Source organism: Erythranthe guttata, chromosome 7, assembly GCF_056151865.1.
Source record: "Erythranthe guttata isolate IM_541 chromosome 7, IM_541, whole genome shotgun sequence".
In the NCBI taxonomy this organism is placed as follows: Eukaryota; Viridiplantae; Streptophyta; class Magnoliopsida; order Lamiales; family Phrymaceae; genus Erythranthe; species Erythranthe guttata.
In genome coordinates, this window is record NC_142539.1 from 14,524,247 (window position 1) to 14,546,898 (window position 22,652).

Below are 22,652 nucleotides of genomic sequence, written 5' to 3' on the forward strand. Positions count from 1 at the left end.
GATAGATATAATAAGTTGAATTAGACTTACGTCGTGTTCGATAGGATTCTTTGCTTAATGCAAAAAGCTAAATCAATATTAGAATGGCTACGAGTTTCGGTTTCAGAAACGTGCAATAAAAATAACATTTTTAGGAGGCAACGTGCAACAAAAATAATATTACAAGAGTTCTATAATATAATATACTCTAATAAAAAATGCTCAATTTCGGTTAATAACTCATCAAAAAAATGAGAAATTACGAAATGACCACATTTTTAAAGAAAATAGTAAAAAAGAAGATCAATGAATATGTAAACCAAATAAAATGTGGTAAACCCAAGAAAGAAGAAGAAGAAATATTATGTTGGTTTGGCACCGAATCCTAAATTAAAACTTTGCTGGAGGGGTGTCTAATTAAATCTATGAAATAAAAATAAAATCAATATGTATCGAAATAAATTTGAAATAGATTTATATATTTATGTGCCTTGAGCATCCTGTTCTGTTTAAGCAACAAATTTAATTTGGAGGCTGCAAGAACAAAAAGAAAAATAAATACAATAGAAAAAGAAAAGGAAAAAAAAGAAAATATTCTGGTAAATCCAATAATGCAGTAATAAGTATAGTTACATTTACTGAGCATGAGTTGGAATTTGAACCCAATCCAACACGACATAGGGGATATGGGATATCTTGGGCCACTCAGAACCATAATCGCTATCTCCACCTTTTATATGTAACATCGGACAATTCGAGATGTATAACTTGGTGAGATGTAGCATGGCTTCCTTAGACGGCAGATATCGCAACTTCTTGCAGCGGGATAGATGTAAGATTTGCAAAGATGAGGACAAGTTGTTGTTGTTGTTGTTCCCAATTAGCCAATCAGACAATTCTTCCATCTCTCCAAAATCATACAAGCCTAGCTCAGAAAGAGCAGTGAGATGTTGAAGCTGACCAGGTAGTTCTCGACTATGCTCTGTCCCTAGCAATGTTAATCTATGAAGAGATTTGGCTGATGCTTTCAAGATGGCATCAACAGCTGAAACTGAGTACTCATCACAACTGATTGTTAAATCTCTCAAATTGCCGAGAGTAACAGAGCCAACAATCTCCCATGGATTATTAGTGGTTGGAACATCAACAATTCTCAACTCAGAGAGACGAGGCATTTTCTGCATACAATACCCAATCAACGTTCCCATGGTCATCCTTAAATTCATTAATCCTCTCAGTGTCAAACTCTCCAGGGACTCCGCACATAACTCAATTGGCAAATTGGTCAGCTCATCGCAGTATTCAATAAACAATCGACGAAGGCAACTCAAGCCTAATAATAATTGCTCATCATCATCATCGTTATGTGTTTCATATGGATATGGTATTGTCTTCAGTTTTGAGCATCCGTAAATCGCCAAATTCTCGAGAGCACTGAGGGTGTGTAGATCATCTGGTAATTCTCTCAATTCCGGACAGTCCCATATCTCCAAATTCCTAAGAGCTGTTCCTCCACCTTCCAAGCACGGAACTAGATGCGTTAAGTTACGACAACCGCTTATAACCAACATTGAAAGATTTTGATTTTTACGGAAAAGGCAGTTTGGGAGACACGTCAATCCATCAATTGAGTGAATATGGAGCTTTGTAAGAGAGATTAAGTTGATCCCACATATACTTACCAAAGGTAATTCGCTCTCCACCCCATCAATCAGCAATTCTTTAAGACATGGAAAGTGACTCGGAGCACTCTTCAATTGCCTACAATATATAATCTGCAAGTACTCGAGGCGAGGAAAGACAACAAGTCGTTGATCATTCTCAGGTGCTGCACTTCGCAATTCCGCTTGTAACCACTCCGTCAGCTCTGACATTCCCCTCAACTCGAGCATTTCAAGTGCCGGAAAGGAAACACATTTTTCATCAATTCCGTAAAACGAGGAACCTATGGATCTCACATTCACCAGACCATCCAGATAAAGATTCTTCAAATGTGGCAAGTGCCCTAGCATTGGGACTTGTTCACATTCTTTGCATCTTTCAAGTCTTATCTCCATTAATTTATTAAGCCCCGGCATATTTGAACACCATGATGGTAAACTTCTTCCTCCAAATCCACAAATCTTTAAGCTCTCTAAATTTGGGTGGGGTTGGAGGCCTTCCAACACACTCTCATCGCCATTTCCACCTTCTCTATTACTCCACTTAAGCACTAACTCAACTATTTTTGGCTTTTGTAATAAATCTGCTCTCTTAGCCTCTTCTTTGTCATGCACCTTCTCAAGATTAAAGATCTCCAGCTTTCCTTCCAGGTTCTTCAAGCATTCGAGCTCACTAATTCTACAACCCTTTTCATCGCCGACTCCAAAGTACGGCAGTGTTCTAAGAGAAGTTAATCTTCCCATCTCTGGAGGTAATTCAATTCCAGGAATGAGGAGATGTCTTAAGCCAATCAAGTTCTTCAATGTATTTGGCAGCTTCTCCAGGTCATCAGATGCTCTTAATGTCTGCAAGTGATAAAGTTCACCAATAGAGTCCGGCAAACATTTAAGTTCTGTGTCCGAGACATCAAGACATCTCAAATGTATTAACTCTTTGATCGAATTCGGCAACTCTTCAACACAATTGTCCATCAGAATTAAAACATGCAGTGATTTGAACTTCGAGAACATGAGAATGCATATTTTATCATTGGACAATAAGGAACGAAGCCAAGTTGCTTGTTCATTTAAGCTTGCACACGATTGCCGGCCCATGTACCGAACTTGGTCGCTTGAATTTAAAATAGAGGATGCTAGATCATGCACAAGATCATGCATGTTATAGCGACTTGTGTTTTCAACTTGTAACAACAAGGAGTTCTCTAAAAGTCGATTAAAGAATTTGTTGCCCAAAATCTCCATATCATCATTTCCTCCAAGAAATCCTTCTGCCATCCAAAGCTCAACCAAGCGTTTGCTTTCCAAGTCATATCCTTTAGGATATATCGAACAATATGCAAAGCACTTTTTGAGTGATGGTGGCGACAAATGATCAAAACTCAGCTTCAAAATCTTGAAGACTGGATTTTCATCTTTTAAATCTGAGAGCCATTTCTCATCAATCGACATCCACTCATCAATCGACTTATCGCGCAACAATCCCCCAACCACTTTGGCCGCCAATGGCAAACCTTGGCATCTTTTTGCAATAGATACACCAATTCTCTCAAATTCTGATGGAATATCACCTTCTCCGAAGGATTTTGTTTTGATTATGGACCAACACTCATTTTCTAACAAGTTATTTAGCTTGTGCATAGTAGGGAATGTTTTCACCAGTGAAGCAACATTTTCACTTCGCGTAGTAACAACGATGCCATTTCCCGTAGCAGAAGTAATTTTTCTCAACGAATTGATAAAATCACCCCATATTTCATGATTTTCATTCCAAACATCATCGAGAACAAGTAGAAATCTATGAGCTCCCAACTCCTTTTGAAGCTTTTCCAGAACTGCTTGTTTATCTCCAAGTGCGGCGTTTGTTCCTGTTAACGATGTAAGAATCTTATTGAAAAGAATCTTGGCATCGAAGTTTTGAGAGACATGAACCCAAAAACGCTTAGCAAAATGAGCCTTTATGGCTTCATGATCGAGCACGTTCCGAGCTACAGTTGTTTTTCCGAGTCCTCCCATCCCGACAATGGGGAGGATAGAGAGTACTTGATCATTTGGAAGAGTAGTCATCGTCTTCACTATTTCAGACACGTCACCTTCTCTTCCAAGAAAAATCGGATCGATATTGAATGCATCAGTTTCCCAACCTGCAGATGATCCAGTAACCGGAGCATATGCACCCACCACTGCTTTTTGAAGGCCATAGTCGGTCGCCTCCTTGTTGATCGCTTCCAAGTTTTGAAGGACATCCTTGATTTTACGTGCCATTTTTAGGCGATGCGTATTGGGAATGCAATGTGGGAAGAAAAAATGGCACTTGTTCTTCTTCATTTCCTTGGAGAGATGTTGATAGTGGAGCTCATCCAAGACATTATCGGCATCGAAAGCCACACCTTCAAGCTTATGCAGCCAGCGTTCGACAGTTTCGTCGGTGATTTGCTTCTTCTCCGCATCGTTCAAGAAACTTTGAATCATGGTTAAAGAACTTTTTAGCCTTTTCAATTCTTTATTGAAATCTCGATAGAGGTTGATCTGCTCCGCAGAAACTGATATCAGCTTCTCTAGCAGAAATTGAATGGCAACTCCACCCACAGCTTCTGCCGCCATTGTTTTCTTTGAGAATGTTAGTTTTTTTTAGAGAGAGAGAGAGAGAGAGAGAGAGGGAGGGAGTTGTTCAGCAAATTGCAAATGGTGAGAAGTCTTTGCAGTTCTTTTTTCCTTCACTTGTTTCCAACCATAGGAATCTTTTTTTTTTGGGTCAAGTAAGAAACATATAATATAATACCGCACAAACAAACCACGTGAGATTATTCGATGAATTATTGCTACATGCCATAAAGTCCCACTCATAAAGATGGGAGTGGGACTATGGTTGTTGACACAGTTCTATCAGCATCCAATGTAAATATTTGATGGACAATTATCAAAAACGAATATATATATATATATATATATATATATATATATATATATATATATATATATATATATATATATATATATTTTCTTCTCTTTCGTAATGGCACCGGTGCAACGCACTGGGCATGGTTAATAATAATAATAATAATAATAATAATAATAATAATAATAATAATAATAATAATAATAATAATAATAATAATAATCCAAGAGGAATTATTAGATCTAATCGAAGAACAAGCGGCATATCAATAAGTGATTATATGAGATGTCGTCACACAATACGATCGGTCAAAGAAAATCGTAACCTTCCGCGTGACTTAATAGCTCATGTATGGGCAGGACACAATGGAAATATGTAATAACTTTACTTAAGTGTTTATTTACGAATTAAGTGTTTACTTAAGTGTTTCTACCTTTTTATGATTATAAACAAATATATAAAAAAAAAACCAAATAAATGAAAAAAATAAAAATAATAATAATAGAAAAAATCAAAACAAAAGAAAAGGAAAAGGGAAAAAGGAAAAAATAAAATAAAAATGACATTGTTGTACAAAGAAAGAAAAGGGAAAAAGAGAAAAAAAGAAAAAAAGAAAAAAAAAAGAAAAAAAGAACCGCTGGCAGCCAAAAAAGAAAGAAGAGGAACATAAAAGAAGAAAAGAGCGTTGATGGCTGCGGGACCAACTGATGATATCTTGTCCGCAACGCAACGAATAATATCACACACTTTCGATGACTATTGAAAATTGAGATACAATGAATATATCATTTTCTATTGAGTTAGTTTTCATACTGTAAAATTGGAATAACACCCTCTTACTCATTGAAATTACAGAGACCTCCCCTCTTAAATCAAAATTTTTGAAATAGTAAAAATTTGTGTGTTTATCTCAAGGTTGTAAAAGGCGGGAATCGGACCCGAGTCAGTTAGGCACCGCCTCACGATTAATCGGTGCGGCGGTGATTAATCGACACTAAATCGGTTTTTCAAATTTAATGTAATATAATTTTAGATATTATTTGTAAATACTTAAAATAGATATAAAAATATATTTAAACATGATTTTATCCACATCATTGATATATCATAATCACATAATAAAATTTTAATAATAATAAGATTATATAATAAAAATTCTTACAAAATAAAAATAAAACGAAAATCTTGTGCATCCAAAATTATAATTGAACATTCAAGCATATATCATTAGGTCCTTTAAAAATAAAAAATAATATGAACAAAATAAAACAAAACATACACTCATTATTTATTAAAAACCCAACTTTTTTTATTTATTAAAAAAAATGATTTTTGACTGATTTTTGCCACCAAAATTTGACCCGCCTACAAGGTTTGACCGTCTCAACCCGCCTCGCACCGCCTAAAACCGCCTCGCATGCAAAAACCGATTTTTCAAACCATTACACTAAAATCGTAAAGGTTTTAGACTGCCTCCGCATCGGAGACCGATTAATCGGCCGCCTCGACCGATTTTTAGAACACTGACTTATCTGTATATATATTTGAAATTAATAGGTCAAGGAAAGAAATTACATAAATTTTTTAATACACTTAAGAATTCAATCTTGAGAGGTCCAATAAAATTATGGCTTAATCCCACTTTGCACCCTTGAAATATAGCATTTATGCACTTTGCACCCTCGAAAAAAATTTAATAGCACTTTGCACCCTCGAAACACAATAAATCATGCGTAATTCACCCCGAATAATTTTTTTTAAAGATAATGAAGGTAATTTATTATTTTTATTGGTATCTTTTTAGTATGCCAAATGTCAAATATTTTTCTTAAATTCATTAATCCTGTTGAAATTACAAAGTGCAAAACTAAAAGAATTAAATGAGTTTTGAGTTTTGCCCCCTAAACTTTAACGCGTTTTGAACGTTACGTTGAGTTGATTCCGTTTAAAAGGGGGGTGAATGGGGTGCCCTGTGGATGCGTTCGCCATGGGAATTGTGGAGCTTGGTCTTGCGAATGTTGTTTTAAATTTCGGATTTGAATTGCCAGGTGGCGCGAGCAGAGTAGATTTGGATATGTCTGAAGGTGGTTATTTCTATGCTACACCCGGTGAAGGTTACACCGGGTGATTTTTTACTGTTGATCTACACACACCAATGTGGGTGTGGGTAAAAACTGCAAATTTGGAGAAAAAGTGGGCCAAAAGTGAAAAAAATCAGATTTCTGAAGAATTGAAGACCGCGCGGCCGTGCGGATTTCAGGCGTAAATCTCAAACGGCCGTCCGGATGGTCGAGGTGGCGCAGTGAAGGAAGTTTAATTACACAAGGAAACCCGCCCTATTATATTTTTGCACCCTATTTAAAGGCCAAAAGCACACAATTAGAGACATCTTGGAATCTTTAAAAATCTTTAATCTTTTACCTTTAGTTTTTATCTTTTATCTTTCTACACGCAATTTAGGAACGGAGCAACGAAGACGAAGACTTGACGAATCTTCATCATAGTTCTCCTCTTTTATTTTTATTCATAGCTTTTATGGTTTTTCGTATTTTTATTATGCTTTCCGTAGAGAACATGAGTAGCTAAGTTTTTATTCTAGGATTTTATTGGAACCCTATGTGGTAATTCGAACCTATTTTTCTACTTTTATGCAAGTTTAATTCTTCGATTATTTCTTCTATTTTGATCTTATTTGGCGCATGAACGTAGCTAATTTATGTCGCTATTAGTTATTGTTAGAATTGATTGACAGATCGTTTTAATAATTAGAACAGGGATAGAAGAGCCTTCGAGTAGTTTTCACCGGATGAGTGTGTTAATTGCATGTATTATCGTAGACATACAGATAATACCTTAGGTAGCCGTTTACGAGACTTGTTATTTAATGCTTTATTTATACTAGGTTTGCATAGACATATAGTGAATCTTTTATGAATAATAGGCTTGTAATACAGCGACAGCTGGTTATGAGTAATTTCGTGTCTTGGGTTAATAATCGGGAATCGTAACTTGCATGATAGGAGATTAATTGGGTGAAGAATTATCGCATAGGGGGAGATAAAATCCTAGATCCGTTTTATATTGATATTTTCTCGTGATTATTTGCTTTCTTTATTAGTTTAATTTATTTAGTTAATTAATTTGACAACCCTGCGTAGGCTGGATAAAAATCATAATTGTTAGAATTTGGTACTTAGGATTAAATAATTTGCGTATTCCCTGTGGGATCGACATCCGACTCTCACGAGTCTACTTTACTACTTGTTTGGGATACGTGCACTTGCGTGTTGGTATTTAGCATCCAACAACTTACTAGGGGTTGTCTAGGGTCCGAGAGGGGCTGTACTTCTCGGACCGTAATAAACCAATAAAAATGTGCCACATTGGATTAGTACGTACCCAGCAAAAAAAAGTACGAACCCTTGGTCATAATTAAAATTACATAAAACTCCTTTTTTATTAATGTCAAAAATATAATTAAAAAACCAATAAAGCTTAATTTTAAAAATTAATATTTTACAAGTTTAATTACCATAAAAACTATATTAAAATAACAATAATTCTTATTCTGATCGACTAAACTGTAGACTTGTTTTTTTCGTTAGAACCCTTGCTCTTCTTCTTCGTCTCTCCCCCTCGAGTTCTTCCACCAATTTTTTTCCGTCAAAATTCGAGCCACTCACAATGGCAGTAAAGGCATCGGCCTCGAGGTAATTTCTTTCTTTCTTATTATATGCTTGAATTTTTTTAGGTTTTGTTGTTATGGTCCTCGTATTTTCCACTTTTGGGGCGTCGGAGGCGATTAATTGTAGACCACTCAGTGAAAATAATTAATACATTATTGATGTAAAAAGTAAAATGGGAGTGTAATAAACCTTGGTTTGAAGTTTAAATTTTGGACTTCAACCATGAGGTTATTTGTACAGAAAGAATCATGGAGCAGTAGATTAATAGTTTCTTTATATGTTAATGTATTCTTCTTGTCACTGACATTGATTATATAGTGAGCATTGATTTAGTTGTTCTTGGTGATTGTGTTATTATGCTAAATATCCTTGGCATTCGTTTCCAGTGTCCTTATCAAGCAAGCATTATATAAGTGATATGTAAAATTATCATTGTACGCATCCTTTAGATTTTCACAAAATACATGTACTGGTGTAAATATTATGAACTTCATAAAAGAGTATTGGCATTACTGCCCTGTAGGCTGTAACCTACATTTGGATAATCTTGTAGTTTCAAAACTGTGCCTGAGCAATTTATATAGTAAAATAACTTTTAATTTGCTGCACATGGCTTTTAAATTTTAAATTTTGAATTATATGTGCTTGAAAAGTTCTAGTGAAGCCAATAGTAGTGACACCAGCAACATCAGTTCCAATGACGAAAATATGTGTAGGGAAAAATCTTTCAGGAAGATCAAAACTTAACTAAAGAGGCGGAGAACGCTCAAACACTTGGTATATTTTCTGTTGAAGCTTTACTTATGGATGTGCGCTGTGATCTTTCTGATATTCTTTGCCGTTCATGTCTCTATTTTAATATCCACATCGAATGCTATGGTTTTATTTTTTATACTTGATTATGCTTATATGAAACTCCAAGGATCCTTTGCACATAAAATACTCTACTTGTTTGTTTGTAACAATCAGTAAAACGTTAAATGTATATAATGCTTTATTGGTGTTAGATATGAGCGCCAAAACGAGTCGGAGCAGGAGTGTTTCTAGAAGTCATGGTGCATCTCGTGGTCGGTGTGATCGATGCCCTCTGCTCAGATCCCCAGCTGGTTTCTTTGGTTTGAAGAATGTAATCTTCTTTGATTTTCTGTTGTAATATTGGTCATATATTTCCTTTGACTTTCTGACTCTGAGCACTCAAAACCTTGGATTATTCTTGTAGTAGACCAGAGGTTTTATTGTGGCACATTCTGATCAGAATTTTGTTCCATGACTCAATCTGAAATCACCCATTTTGTTAACACGATTTTTTTCCAAACGTATTATTCTCTTTATTAATTATTAAATGAGTATATGTCAACATGAAAAATGCTAAAATGTACCTTGGAAACTATGTTAACTGTAAATAAAAAAGAACGTATTCCACTGCATTTGGAAAATGTTACACGTAAGTAATGCCAGAGTTACATTGATTTTGATTCTTTAATGCAAAAATACAGAGTAACTTGGCTATCAATCTGCATACAAAGAACTAAAACAAGTTCGACAAAGTGCCTGCCAATTAGAATAAAAGGAATACAATGGAACCTCCCTATCTGATCCACATGTATATCAGAACGGGCAGGTAACAAGTTGCTGCCATTTTACCGAGAACGAACCGCACAAGAAATATAAACCATTTTTAACTTATTTTCCACATGAAAGTTGCAATTCAAGCAAAAGCTGAAACTAGTTACTCTACAACTAAAGATAATCTTATTTGTCTGTAATTAACAGAATATAAAAACATGTAGTCATAAAGCAATTTACAGAAGTATAAACCACTGTTAATATATGCCTTACAATGACATTGACAATATAGTAGGAGTGTTTACTAAGAGACCAGTACACTCTCCCTTCCCGAATCGGGTTTCGGATATTAATGACCATTGTACCAATTCATGGAACATCCAGTGAATCGAGGAGTGAGTTTTTCTGGCAAGTTGATAGGGATCGAATCCTCACGGTCCCAATTGGCTGCCCATTTGTTGAGGATCGATGGGTTTGGAGATTTTCCAGTCACGGACATTTTACCGTGCGCTCTTGCTATCACCATGTTCTCTCGTCTTCCCCGGTGCACAACAGAATTGTGGAATTAGTTGGGAATCTACCAGCGGGACCACGAAATTTAATTGGAAAAAAATCTGGAAACTTCAAATTCCCTCGAAAATCCAGAATTTTCTTTGGAGAATGTGCTCAGACATTCTCCCCACAAACCTGGTACTTTTTCCACGGAAAATTGTTACTAATCCCCGCTGCCGCAAGTGCGGAGAAGGCCATGAATCTTTTCTCCATATCATTACGAAGTGCAGTGACGTTGATATGGTTTGGTCACTCCCCCCCTTTGACAAATTATCAAAAAACACATCAGCATCGGATTCGCAATGGATTGATCAACTGTTTCAGCAATTGAGTTCACCAGATTTTTGATTGGCTACGATTGTCATGTGGAAGCTCTGGGATAAATGGAATAGGGAACTACATGGAGAGGAGGGGAATTCAATTGAAAAAATTGAAACCCTAACCCCTATCTGCCATGTGTTTTCCCAACCTGTACTCACCATTAAACAAATGAAAAAATCAAATCTCAGCTTGCATTTACAAAATTGCAGGAATATCGATTTAGGGTTCGTACTCCACTTTTCAACTCCATTTTTCTTGGTTCTCTTAGACATTGGCAAGGATTGAGAGTGATGAGGGGACGACGAAGCAGCACGATCAACATAAATTTTGATTTTGGAGAACAATATTTGATAGTGTTTTTTATTGACGTGTAATGTTTATTGATTGTGGTTATTATAATATTTTTTAATGGAAATTTTATTCATTGATTTAATTATCTAAGGTTATTTAAGTAATTTGTCTAAAGTACGGTGCGTGTATGATGTGTTTTTACTGGGTTCATACTTTAATTTTTAAATCCCTAGTATCGTACAGAGTCGTACTAGGGTGTACAAATGAATTAATGGATGAGATCCAAATTTAATAGTTTTGGACGCCCCAGATTCAATCGTTTAGGTCCGAGAAGTACAACCCCTCTCGGACCCTAGACAACCCCAACTTACTATTCACATAAAATTTCCTCTTAAGGGTATTGCTAGTTGTGAATCCACCTTAAATCTCTAGTTTATTAAATCGGTATGAGTATGATATTTTTGCATGTATATGTTGTTTTCAGGGTTTTTTTTTTTTTTTTTTTTTTTTTTTTGCAAAAACCACCCATGTGTAATCTAGAATGACCGAAAAAACCCTCGTTTTAAATTTTTTTTAGCAAAAACCTCTATGAAAATCGGTCAAAAGCAATAAGGACCTTGATAGCTTATTGTGTGTTACACATGCGGATTTTGCGCCTGGTGTGTGTACTTTTTATCCTGGAAAGACCAAAATATCCTTTCAATTATAAATTTCAGAAATTACAGATTCACCCCAGAAAAATTAAGCCCCAAAATGAAGTTTTTCAAAATTTTCAATTCAGTCCTTGACACTTCCAGAAAAGCCATGCATATTCTCCAAATTAAGGGAAAATTACATTTTTTGTCCTCAAACTTTATCCACTTTTTCAATACTGTCCCTAAACATTTTCGAGTTACAATAGTGGTCCCTAATGATGTCATTTTTCTACAATTTTCGTGCTACTGTTAGATTTGCTGTTAGTTTGGATGGAAGTATGATGTGGACTTGAAACGTGGACCAACTTATATGACCAACTAGTACACGTGGCCAATTGTTTTCTTGAAAAATATAATGAATTGGAAATTTGTAGGTAGTAGGCGCAACATACCCATTTCTCCACACTGCCACACCTCTTTGTTTCTCCATTTTTGCACACATCGAAGGGCCGAAGTTGATGATGCAGATTATAGGATAGCCGGATTTTGATTCTTACCACAATGTTGCATTTCTGATAATATTCAATAGAATTATAGAAGAGCAATAAATAAATATCTTCAAATTAAATTTCATTCAACTCATACAATCATTTCTGATAATATTCAATAGAAGAGCAATAAATTCTTGGTTCCAGACTTTCGGATCAAGTAATTAAACCTATTTTGATCAGGATGTCCATCTACGAATCATTATTAATTAATAAGAGCATTTGAGAACAAAAAAAAAAAAAAAAAAAAAAAAAAGACCATCCAAACCAACTAAAGTACGAGATGAAGCAATTTGTCCTCCCATAGGCAATAATTATTAATCCTAAAGTAAAGATGTATCAGTTTCTTTGTTTGAGTTAAGAATTTCTTGGGTGTGAACACATTTAAAAGCTCCAGGAGCCTTTGTTAAAAATATTCCGAACTTACAGCATGCATGGAGGTAGTGATTATGTTCAAATGAATTAATTTTTTTTCGAATTTTACAGCATCCAGGAGCCTCTTTTCATTGCTTTGATCACTGTCATCTTGTTTATGAAGGTTGGTTATGTCTGTGTGTGTTGTGTGGTGTGTGGTGAGTGGTGAGTGTCTTCTATTTTTTTTACGCAACTACACAACGATTATCAAACGATAAGTTTCAGTATAAAAGGTAGAGAAACCAAGAATAGACTTATTGAACAAAGACCGAGTGTTTATTAAGTTCTGATTTGGAACGTCCCACCTATGATTCACCTGATATTGAAGATTGGTGGAGTGTTAATTCAATGCTTGTTTCATGGATTTTTAACACCATTGAACCAACACTTCGATCTACCATATCCTACATGGAAGATCTGAAAGATCTTTGGGAAGAAATAAAACAACGTTTCTCTGTGAGCAATGACCTCGAGTACAACAAATAAGATCAGACCTTGCAAATTGCAAACAAAATGGGCAGAGTATGGTCGGCTCAAATCTTTTTTTTAATGGGATGAATTGAACAATTATGATCCAATTCCAGTATGTGAATGCGCGAGGTGCAAGTGCAATGTTACCACTAAGTTGGACAAGAAACGGGAAGAAGAAAGAATCTATCAATTCTTAATGGGACTCGACGAAGTGGATATGAAACAGTACGGTCCAATATATTGAGTGCCGAGTCATTACCCAATCTTAATCGAGTTTACGCCATGGTGGTGCAGCAAGAGCAGGTGCAAATAATGACTTCGACGAAGAAAGAAAAAGGGAACACCATGAGCTTCGTGGTGCAGGACGGTAGAAATTCAGGGGAGAAGAGAAAGGAGAAGCCTTCGACGTGCTCGATTTGCAAAAGAAAGGGACACGATGCTGAAAATTGTTTCCAACGAATTGGGTACCCGGAGTGGTGGGGTGAGAGACCCCGTACAACAACTGGAGGACGCGGTAGTACAAATGGTCGTGGTACTCAACAAAACAATGGAAGGGGGCGTGGAGGTGCAGCTCGAGCCCACGCAGCACAAGCTCCGAGTTTTGATGGAACAAGAAATATTGTGACAAATTCCTATAGAACTGGACTTACCGGCCTCAGTAATGAACAGTGGTCCGCTCTCCTTAACATCTTGGATTCTCACAAAGATGGTAATACTGAAAGATTGACGGGTAAGAATAACTTGTTACTTTGGATTATTGATTCAGGAGCTTCACATCACATGACCGGGACATATGAATGTTTGACTCATGTGCGCAAGATTGCAGCATGCTCTGTTGGATTGCCGAACGGAGCCAAAACTTTGGACTTGAAAGAAGGAATTGTGAACTTTGGAGAACAACTCAAACTTCACAATGTTTTTTTTGTTCCTGAATTAAAGTGCAACTTGATTTCTGTATCACAGCTTGCTATTGATTCTAACTGTATTTTCCATTTCACTGATAAAGTTTGTGCTATACAGGACCGCACTTCGAGGATGCTGATTGGAGCGGGTGAACAACGGGAGGGACTTTATTTTCTTAAAGAGGTCACTCCGATGCGAGTATACTCGACTAGTGCCAACAGATTGTTCGAGTTGTGGCATAGAAGAATGGGTCATCCCTCTCCTAGAATAGTAGATTTAATTTCTGAAGTAAGTTTAAATAGAAGGATTGGTAGCGTTGGAAATAAACCTTGTGACATTTGCTTTAGAGCTAAACAAACAAGAGACGTATTTTTTTCCAGTGGAAATAAAGCTAAATAATGTTTTGATTTGATTCATTGTGACTTGTGGGGACCCTACCGAATTCCTGCTTTATGTGGAGCTGTTTATTTCTTGACTATTGTTGATGATTGTTCTCGTGCAGTTTGGATATTTTTGTTGAATAGGAAAACTGATGTTGCTTGTGTTCTTAGAAATTTTATTGTCATGATTAAACGGCAATTTGAAAAAAATGTGAAAGTCGTTAGAAGTGATAATGGAACCGAGTTTATGTGTTTACGGGATTATTTTGCCGAACATGGTATTTTGCCGAGCATGGTATTTTGCATCAGACTACGTGCACTGGAGTACCCCAACAAAATGGGCGTGTGGAAAGAAAACATCGTCATATTCTGAATGTAGCAAGAGCGTTACGCTTTCAGGTACATTTTCCCATTAAATTTTGGGGTGAATGTGTTCTTACAGCTGGATATTTGATCAATAGGACAACGTCTGTTTTGTTGGAAGGGAAAACACCATATGAGATATTGTACGGACAAGGGCCTGACCACAAACATATACGAACTTTTGGGTGTTTGAGCTATGTCCATGATCAAAATCAAGATGGAGATAAATTTGCTATAGTGTGACAAATTTTCTCTATCGCATCGTTCTTTTCTAGCAGCTGTTGATACAGGTCATGAACCTAATTCTTATGGTGAGGCAATAAAAGATGAACGGTGGAGAGAGGCAATGAGAAAAGAGATACATGCTCTTGAAAAGAGTGGATGGACAGTAGAAGACTTGCCTCCCGGGAAGAAGGCAATCGGCAACAAATGGGTGTACAAGATAAAGTACAATTCGGATGGAAGCATCGAAAGATGTAATGCGCGATTAGTAATTCTTGGCAACAAACAAGTTGAAGGGTTGGATTATAGTGAGACTTTTGCCCCCACGAGAAAAATAGTCATCGTTCGTACATTTCTGGCTATTGCCGCTGCAAGAAATTGGGAATTACATCAAATGGATGTTCACAATGCGTTTTTGCATGGTGAACTGAATGAAAAGGTGTACATGAAAATGCCACCTGGTTTTACGCCGCCAACACCAGGAAAGGTATACCGACTCCGAAAGTCTTTATACGGATTGCGCCAAGCACCGAGATGTTGGTTCGCCAAGCTGACTACGACCTTGACGAATTACGGATTCAAATAGTCGAATTCTGACTATTCTTTGTTTATTTACAACGATCGAGTGATTCGCCTCAACGTTCTCATCTATGTTGACGATCTAATTATTTATGGGAATGATGAAGTGAGTGTGCAGAAATTCAAAGATTATTTGAGCAAGTGCTTTCATATGAAGGATTTGGGGGAATTAAAATATTTCTTGGGCATCGAAGTTGCCCGAAACTCAAACAGTATCTTCTTATGTCAGCGGAAGTATACGCTCGACATTATTGCTGACTCAGGCCTATTGGGAACTAAGCCCGTCGGTACTCCGCTCGAAGAAAATCATAAATTAGCATTGTCTCAAACGGCTGAGTTGCTTGATCCGGAAAAATATCGGCGTTTGGTAGGACGACTAATCTACTTGACGATTACTCGTCCCGAATTGTCTTATTGTGTGCATATACTTGCACAATTCATGCAATGTCCGAAGCATGACCACTGGGAAGCTGCATTACGGGTTGTGCGATATTTGAAAGGAAACCCTGGACAAGGTGTACTGATGCGTGCTAATTGCGATTTGAAACTCTATGGTTATTGTGACTCTGATTGAGCAAGTTGTCCCTTGACAAGAAGTTCATTAAGCGGATATTTTATTTTTCTTGGAGAGTCACCTATATCTTGGAAAACTAAAAAGCAACAAACAGTGTCTCGTTCTTTGGCAGAAGCAGAATATAGGTCCATGGCAGCCGCCGTGTGTGAATTGAAGTGGTTGAAACGTCTATTGCTTGATCTTGGTGTGGCGCAAATTGGACCTATGCGTCTGTATTGTGATAGTCTAGCAGCTTTACACATTGCTGCAAATCCTGTGTTTCACGAACGCACAAAGCATATTGAGGTAGACTGTCACACTATACGCAATGAGATACAAGCAGGCAATATCCAAACTCAATACGTGCATACTACTTTACAGCTTGCTGACATTTTCACCAAGGCTTTGGGAAAACGACAATTTGATTTCATTCGGGCAAGTTGGGCATTCAAAATCCTCATGCTCCAACTTGAAGAGGGGGGGGGGGGGGGGGGGGGGTATTGACAATATTGCATAATCTTTGTCTAATCTTTATCGATGGAGAGAAAAGATTGTTATTTCCTTGTATGTATATATTCTCTGTATTTTCTGATTTATGATCTTTTAATTTAGGGAAATTAGGATTATGCTTGATGTATATATATTACGGAGAAACAACAAGAAAAGTAGAATGAGTTTTTCAATACACTCGCTTTTTACACGATTCGTCGCTAGTAGTAGATTGCAGGCCTATGTACCGAACTTGCTCGCTTGAATTTAAAATAGACGATGCTAGATCATGCACAAGATCGTGTTGGAAAAATCGATAAACGGTGTTTTTCATTTAATCAGAATGTTACAACTTAAATAGAAAACTAATTAACAAATTTATCCTAATTTTAAGGAACACTAACCCACTACTAACAACTAACTAAGTATCCTACAATCACGGGATACTATTTTGACTAATTATTTTACTAAACTAATATTAATCATTTAATTAAATAAACAATAAATCTCATATTTTAACACCCTCCCTTAAACTGATTTCCGCGGAAAACAGTTTACCATGAGATTTATTCTTCTGCTTCGATATATTCTTTTGCGAAATAACATATATCAAATTCCTCATAACGAGAACCAATGCCTCAAACACTCCTACTGGGGCGAACGCCAATTTTTTCGAACGCCTCCGTCAATCTTCACTGATTGACACTCCATCCATCAAACACGAGAACTTCTAATTTCTTTTGCGAAAGAAATACATTAGCTGCTGCTAATCGAACACTTCTACTTCAATGAAGTATTCCACCATATTCTCGTACTAAAGATGGACACATCAGCTACGGCCGATTTCACCTCATTCTTGAGGCAACATTAATCCTCTCGTTGTACCAAATTGTCTTGAAGATTTCACTTATCTTCACATTGTTTAACAAGAGTTCCTTTCAAGATTTCAACATTCCTTCACCTCTTCAGCATTCCCATCAAGTGTTTGGGATTTTTGTCACCCTTCAAGATTTTCTTGAATGGTCTGTCATGCCACCACGGTTTTCTACCCGGCCTAACCAGCCGCACCACCGAACATGCTTTCCTATGCCGAAAATATTTGCATCTCCTCATATCTGTCGGATCTGGGCTGCAACTTTCACCTTCGACGTAGCCTCCTTCGGAACTTCTTCCACTGTAAGATTGGTGTTGTCTCAAATCTTCTAATTTTTGCGCCGAGTTTGCCAAACGTGCTCTCCGTTGCCGAGTGTCGTCTCGTATGTGTCGGATTTGGCCTTGGCTGCCTCGACGGTGTCACAAATGGGCTGATTCATCTTGCCCTCGCCAACGTCATCAATCCTTCGCGTCTTTGGCATGGATCTCAACATCCACGGCTCTATTTTGTACGGTCTCGTAGTTGTCGAATCTAGCTTGCCTCTGCCCCATAGATATTAAGAAAACCGCGTCACTTGGATAACCGAGTGTTCGCCGCAAAGATCGAGGTTTAGCAGGCAGCTGCATCTCAATATTCAAGAACCTTACTTTTCTTTGAATAAGTTCCCTAGGTCCTTCATTCACGTATGAAAGATTCAATAGCATCTCCTATAAACCTTCTGCTTTGTTCTTCATATGGGGAAGCTTCTGCAAACTCTGTCTATTTACTCACAAAAAAATGTGACTCTCTCGATTCTTCTCTATTCGCTCGCTTTTTTTTTTTTTTTTTTTTTTTTTTTTTTTTTTTTTTAAATACACCTTTCACACACTAGAATAGAAAAGTGAAGTATCGAGACATCTCCTGTAACGAGGAATATGTGAACCCTTTCACAATAAAAGAGCCGGATCACAGGTCAGGATCCAAGCTCTGATACCATGTTGGAAAAACCGATAAACGGCGTTTTTCATTTAACATAATCAGAATGTTACAACTTAAATAGAAAACTAATTAACAAATTTATCCTAATTTTAAGGAACACTAACCCACTACTAACAACTAACTAAGTATCCTACAATCACGGGATACTATTTTGACTAATTATTTTACTAAACTAATATTAATCATTTAATTAAATAAACAATAAATCTCATATTTTAACACCCTCCCTTAAACTGATTTCCGCGGAAAACAGTTTACCATGAGATTTATTCTTCTGCTTCGATATATTCTTTTGCGAAATAACATATATCAAATTCCTCATAACGAGAACCAATGCCTCAAACACTCCTACTGGGGCGAACGCCAATTTTTTCGAACGCCTCCGTCAATCTTCACTGATTGACACTCCATCCATCAAACACGAGAACTTCTAATTTCTTTTGCGAAAGAAATACATTAGCTGCTGCTAATCGAACACTTCTACTTCAATGAAGTATTCCACCATATTCTCGTACTAAAGATGGACACATCAGCTACGGCCGATTTCACCTCATTCTTGAGGCAACATTAATCCTCTCGTTGTACCAAATTGTCTTGAAGATTTCACTTATCTTCACATTGTTTAACAAGAGTTCCTTTCAAGATTTCAACATTCCTTCACCTCTTCAGCATTCCCATCAAGTGTTTGGGATTTTTGTCACCCTTCAAGATTTTCTTGAATGGTCTGTCATGCCACCACGGTTTTCTACCCGGCCTAACCAGCCGCACCACCGAACATGCTTTCCTATGCCGAAAATATTTGCATCTCCTCATATCTGTCGGATCTGGGCTGCAACTTTCACCTTCGACGTAGCCTCCTTCGGAACTTCTTCCACTGTAAGATTGGTGTTGTCTCAAATCTTCTAATTTTTGCGCCGAGTTTGCCAAACGTGCTCTCCGTTGCCGAGTGTCGTCTCGTATGTGTCGGATTTGGCCTTGGCTGCCTCGACGGTGTCACAAATGGGCTGATTCATCTTGCCCTCGCCAACGTCATCAATCCTTCGCGTCTTTGGCATGGATCTCAACATCCACGGCTCTATTTTGTACGGTCTCGTAGTTGTCGAATCTAGCTTGCCTCTGCCCCATAGATATTAAGAAAACCGCGTCACTTGGATAACCGAGTGTTCGCCGCAAAGATCGAGGTTTAGCAGGCAGCTGCATCTCAATATTCAAGAACCTTACTTTTCTTTGAATAAGTTCCCTAGGTCCTTCATTCACGTATGAAAGATTCAATAGCATCTCCTATAAACCTTCTGCTTTGTTCTTCATATGGGGAAGCTTCTGCAAACTCTGTCTATTTACTCACAAAAAAATGTGACTCTCTCGATTCTTCTCTATTCGCTCTTTTTTTTTTTTTTTTTTTTTTTTTTTTTTTTTTTTTTAAATACACCTTTCACACACTAGAATAGAAAAGTGAAGTATCGAGACATCTCCTGTAACGAGGAATATGTGAACCCTTTCACAATAAAAGAGCCGGATCACAGGTCAGGATCCAAGCTCTGATACCATGTTGGAAAAACCGATAAACGGCGTTTTTCATTTAACATAATCAGAATGTTACAACTTAAATAGAAAACTAATTAACAAATTTATCCTAATTTTAAGGAACACTAACCCACTACTAACAACTAACTAAGTATCCTACAATCACGGGATACTATTTTGACTAATTATTTTACTAAACTAATATTAATCATTTAATTAAATAAACAATAAATCTCATATTTTAACAGATCGTGCATGTTATAATACATTATATTGCCATATTAGTCGTTTCTCCCCACAACTTGTAACAACAAGAAGTTTTGTAAAAGAATATCGAAGAACTTGTTGCCCACAATCTTCATATCAATTCCTTGAAGAAACCCCTCTGCCATCCAAAGTTCGACCATTTTTTCCCTTTCCAAGTTAAATCCTTTAGGAAATATCGAACAGTACGCAAAACACTTTTTGAGTGCCGGTGGCGATAAATGATCAAAACTCAATTTCAAAATCTTGGAAACTAAATTTTCATCTCCGTACCTTCTCCAATAATGGCTTTTGCTTTGATTATGGACCAACACTCATCGTCTGAAAAGCTACTTAGTTGGTGAATGGGAAGTGTTGTCACCAGCGAAGCAACATGTTCGCGTCGCGTAGTAACAATGATGCCATTACGTACCTTTTTCCGCATTTTGTATGATGTTTCTTCGAGAGATGTTGATAGTTGAGCTCATCCAAGAGATTGTCGGCATCGGAAGTCACACCTTCGAGCTTCATTAACCACCGGTTGACGGTTTCATCGGTAACTTGCTTCTTCTCCGCATCGTTCAAGAAATTGCGAAGGCTTCTTTGGTTCTTTTTATTTGAGATATTAATATCTCCAATACGTCCCCTCAAGTGCAGGGGGATTACATTTGAAGCCTGACACTTGAAATATTTTTAAACGGGTGGTTATGGCCTCAAGTGCAGGGGGATTACATTTGAAGCCTGACACTTGAAATATTTTTAAACGGGTGGTTGTGGGATTCGAACTCAGGACCTTTCATTTGGCCTGACTCTGATACCATGTTGAATGACCATCTCAACCAAAAGCTTAAGCTGTTAGTGAAATGTATCATTTAATATTAATATCTCCAACTTTTTTCGATCCTTCCCTTGTTTCCAAACCATGGTAACTTGACTAACCATATACGGTTAGTAATTCCATTGCTATACTTTCTTTTAATTAATTATGATTAAAATAATGCAGAAGCCAACTGTGTTGCTAGTTGGCATGAAGTCATCGTAAGATTCTGAATTGGCACTTGACAGTTGACAATATGCACCGGTTCTAACTTCCTGAACAAAAGTTTATTATAATTTTTTGGGAAAAATACAGTTTTCGCCCCTCAAATTTGCAATGATTCACATTTAGTCCCCATGTTTACAAAAACATTCATCTCCTTAGATTTTTATAATTTTTCAGTAAAATCTTATTAAAAGAAAAGCCTTACAAAAAAAAACAGTGTGAGAAAAGAATGAGCTATTGTTCTTTTTCCCTTTTTTTGAATAATCCTCCCCAAAACATTCATTTCCTTAGATTTTTATAATTTTTCAGTAATCATTCCCCACAACTCGCCAGAATCGAAGTGTTACTGTTCAATTTGTCCGAAAAATGATTTCCCGCGTCGAATCTACATCGAACCAGACCCCACTTTTAGAAATCGCCGAACATCGATTTGGGCGGAAAATGTTTGCCCCCATAGAATCTTACTTTAAACAGGCCTCCACCCTTATCACTCGCCGCAATAACTCCCCGTAGTCGGATCTGGTCCTTCTCGCTGGAAAAATGTTTTTGAAGGATGCATGTGCTGAAAAACTCCAATACCGATGAACAGCGGAGGGCTGGGGGTGTTCAACCACTTGGCATTGGCGAAGAGAAGTTGCCGGTGGAGGAGGAGTCATTAAGCTGAAGAGGGAATAGCGTCCGCTACGAAGGGTGTCATCGATGAGAAGATAAAATGACCACATTTTTAAAGAAAATAGTAAAAAAGAGGACTTACCATTCATAGAAAATTTCCTCTTAGAGTTGTTGTTAGTTGTGAATCTCTACCTTAAATCTGCATGTATGCATGTATAATGTATTTTAACATCTGATACAATTTTTATGGGATTTTTGCAAAACCCACCCCTATGTAATCTCGAATTGCTGAAAAAGCACTCGTGTTAAATTTTTTTTGGCAAGAATCCCCTATGAAAATTAATCAAAGGCAATAAGGTCCCTAACAGCTTATCTTGTGCTGCACGCGCGGATTGTGCGACTCATAGTGTATTTTTGACCCAAAAAGACCAAAATACGCTTTAAATTATAAATTTTAAAAATTACAAATTCACCCCAAAATTCTATATGTCCCAAAATGAAGTTTTCAAAATTTGCAATTCATTCCTTCCCATTTCCAAAAAGGTCATCTTCCCAAATCAAACCACAAACGTCACTCTAGCCGGCAACCATCTTCACACCATCTCCGGTGTCTTCCTCACTGGAAAACGTCATAGGAAGAGAGTCACGGTCAACATCGTACCCACCTCCAACACGTCCGCCGCCATAACCACCTCACACACGACGTCCATATCCACCACCATCGCCACCGCGGACCTTTTAAATTGCTGGTAGACGGTAGCTCTCCGACGTGTGCGGCGGTGGATGCACCATTTGAGGAATTTGATAGAAAGTTGTTTGAGTTCGGGTTTGGGGTTGGGGTTTGGGGTTGGGGTTGGGGAGGGAGTGGGT

At 37.3% G+C, this 22,652-nt stretch overlaps 1 protein-coding gene and 2 long non-coding RNA genes across 3 annotated transcripts; 1 reads left to right on the plus strand and 2 right to left on the minus strand.

The window, feature by feature from the left end:
• Nucleotides 1-429: 429 nt before the first annotated feature.
• On the minus strand, nt 430-4,379 carry LOC105950593 (putative disease resistance protein RGA4). The gene is made up of 2 exons (XM_088821028.1): nt 613-4,379; nt 430-513 (listed from the first exon to the last, which is right to left on the minus strand). The coding sequence occupies exon 1, from the start codon at nt 4,239-4,241 to the stop codon at nt 615-617; it is 3,627 nt and encodes a 1,208-aa protein (XP_088677154.1). The 5' UTR covers nt 4,242-4,379; the 3' UTR covers nt 430-513; nt 613-614.
• Nucleotides 4,380-8,086: 3,707 nt separating this feature from the next.
• Nucleotides 8,087-9,537, plus strand: LOC148769785 (uncharacterized). Its single transcript, XR_016032309.1, has 2 exons — nt 8,087-8,246; nt 9,230-9,537. It is a non-coding gene; the product is annotated as an uncharacterized LOC148769785 (long non-coding RNA).
• A 351-nt stretch (nt 9,538-9,888) lies between these two features.
• Nucleotides 9,889-11,011, minus strand: LOC148769786 (uncharacterized). The gene is made up of 2 exons (XR_016032310.1): nt 10,894-11,011; nt 9,889-10,809 (listed from the first exon to the last, which is right to left on the minus strand). It is a non-coding gene; the product is annotated as an uncharacterized LOC148769786 (long non-coding RNA).
• Between the last annotated feature and the right edge of the window lie 11,641 nt (nt 11,012-22,652).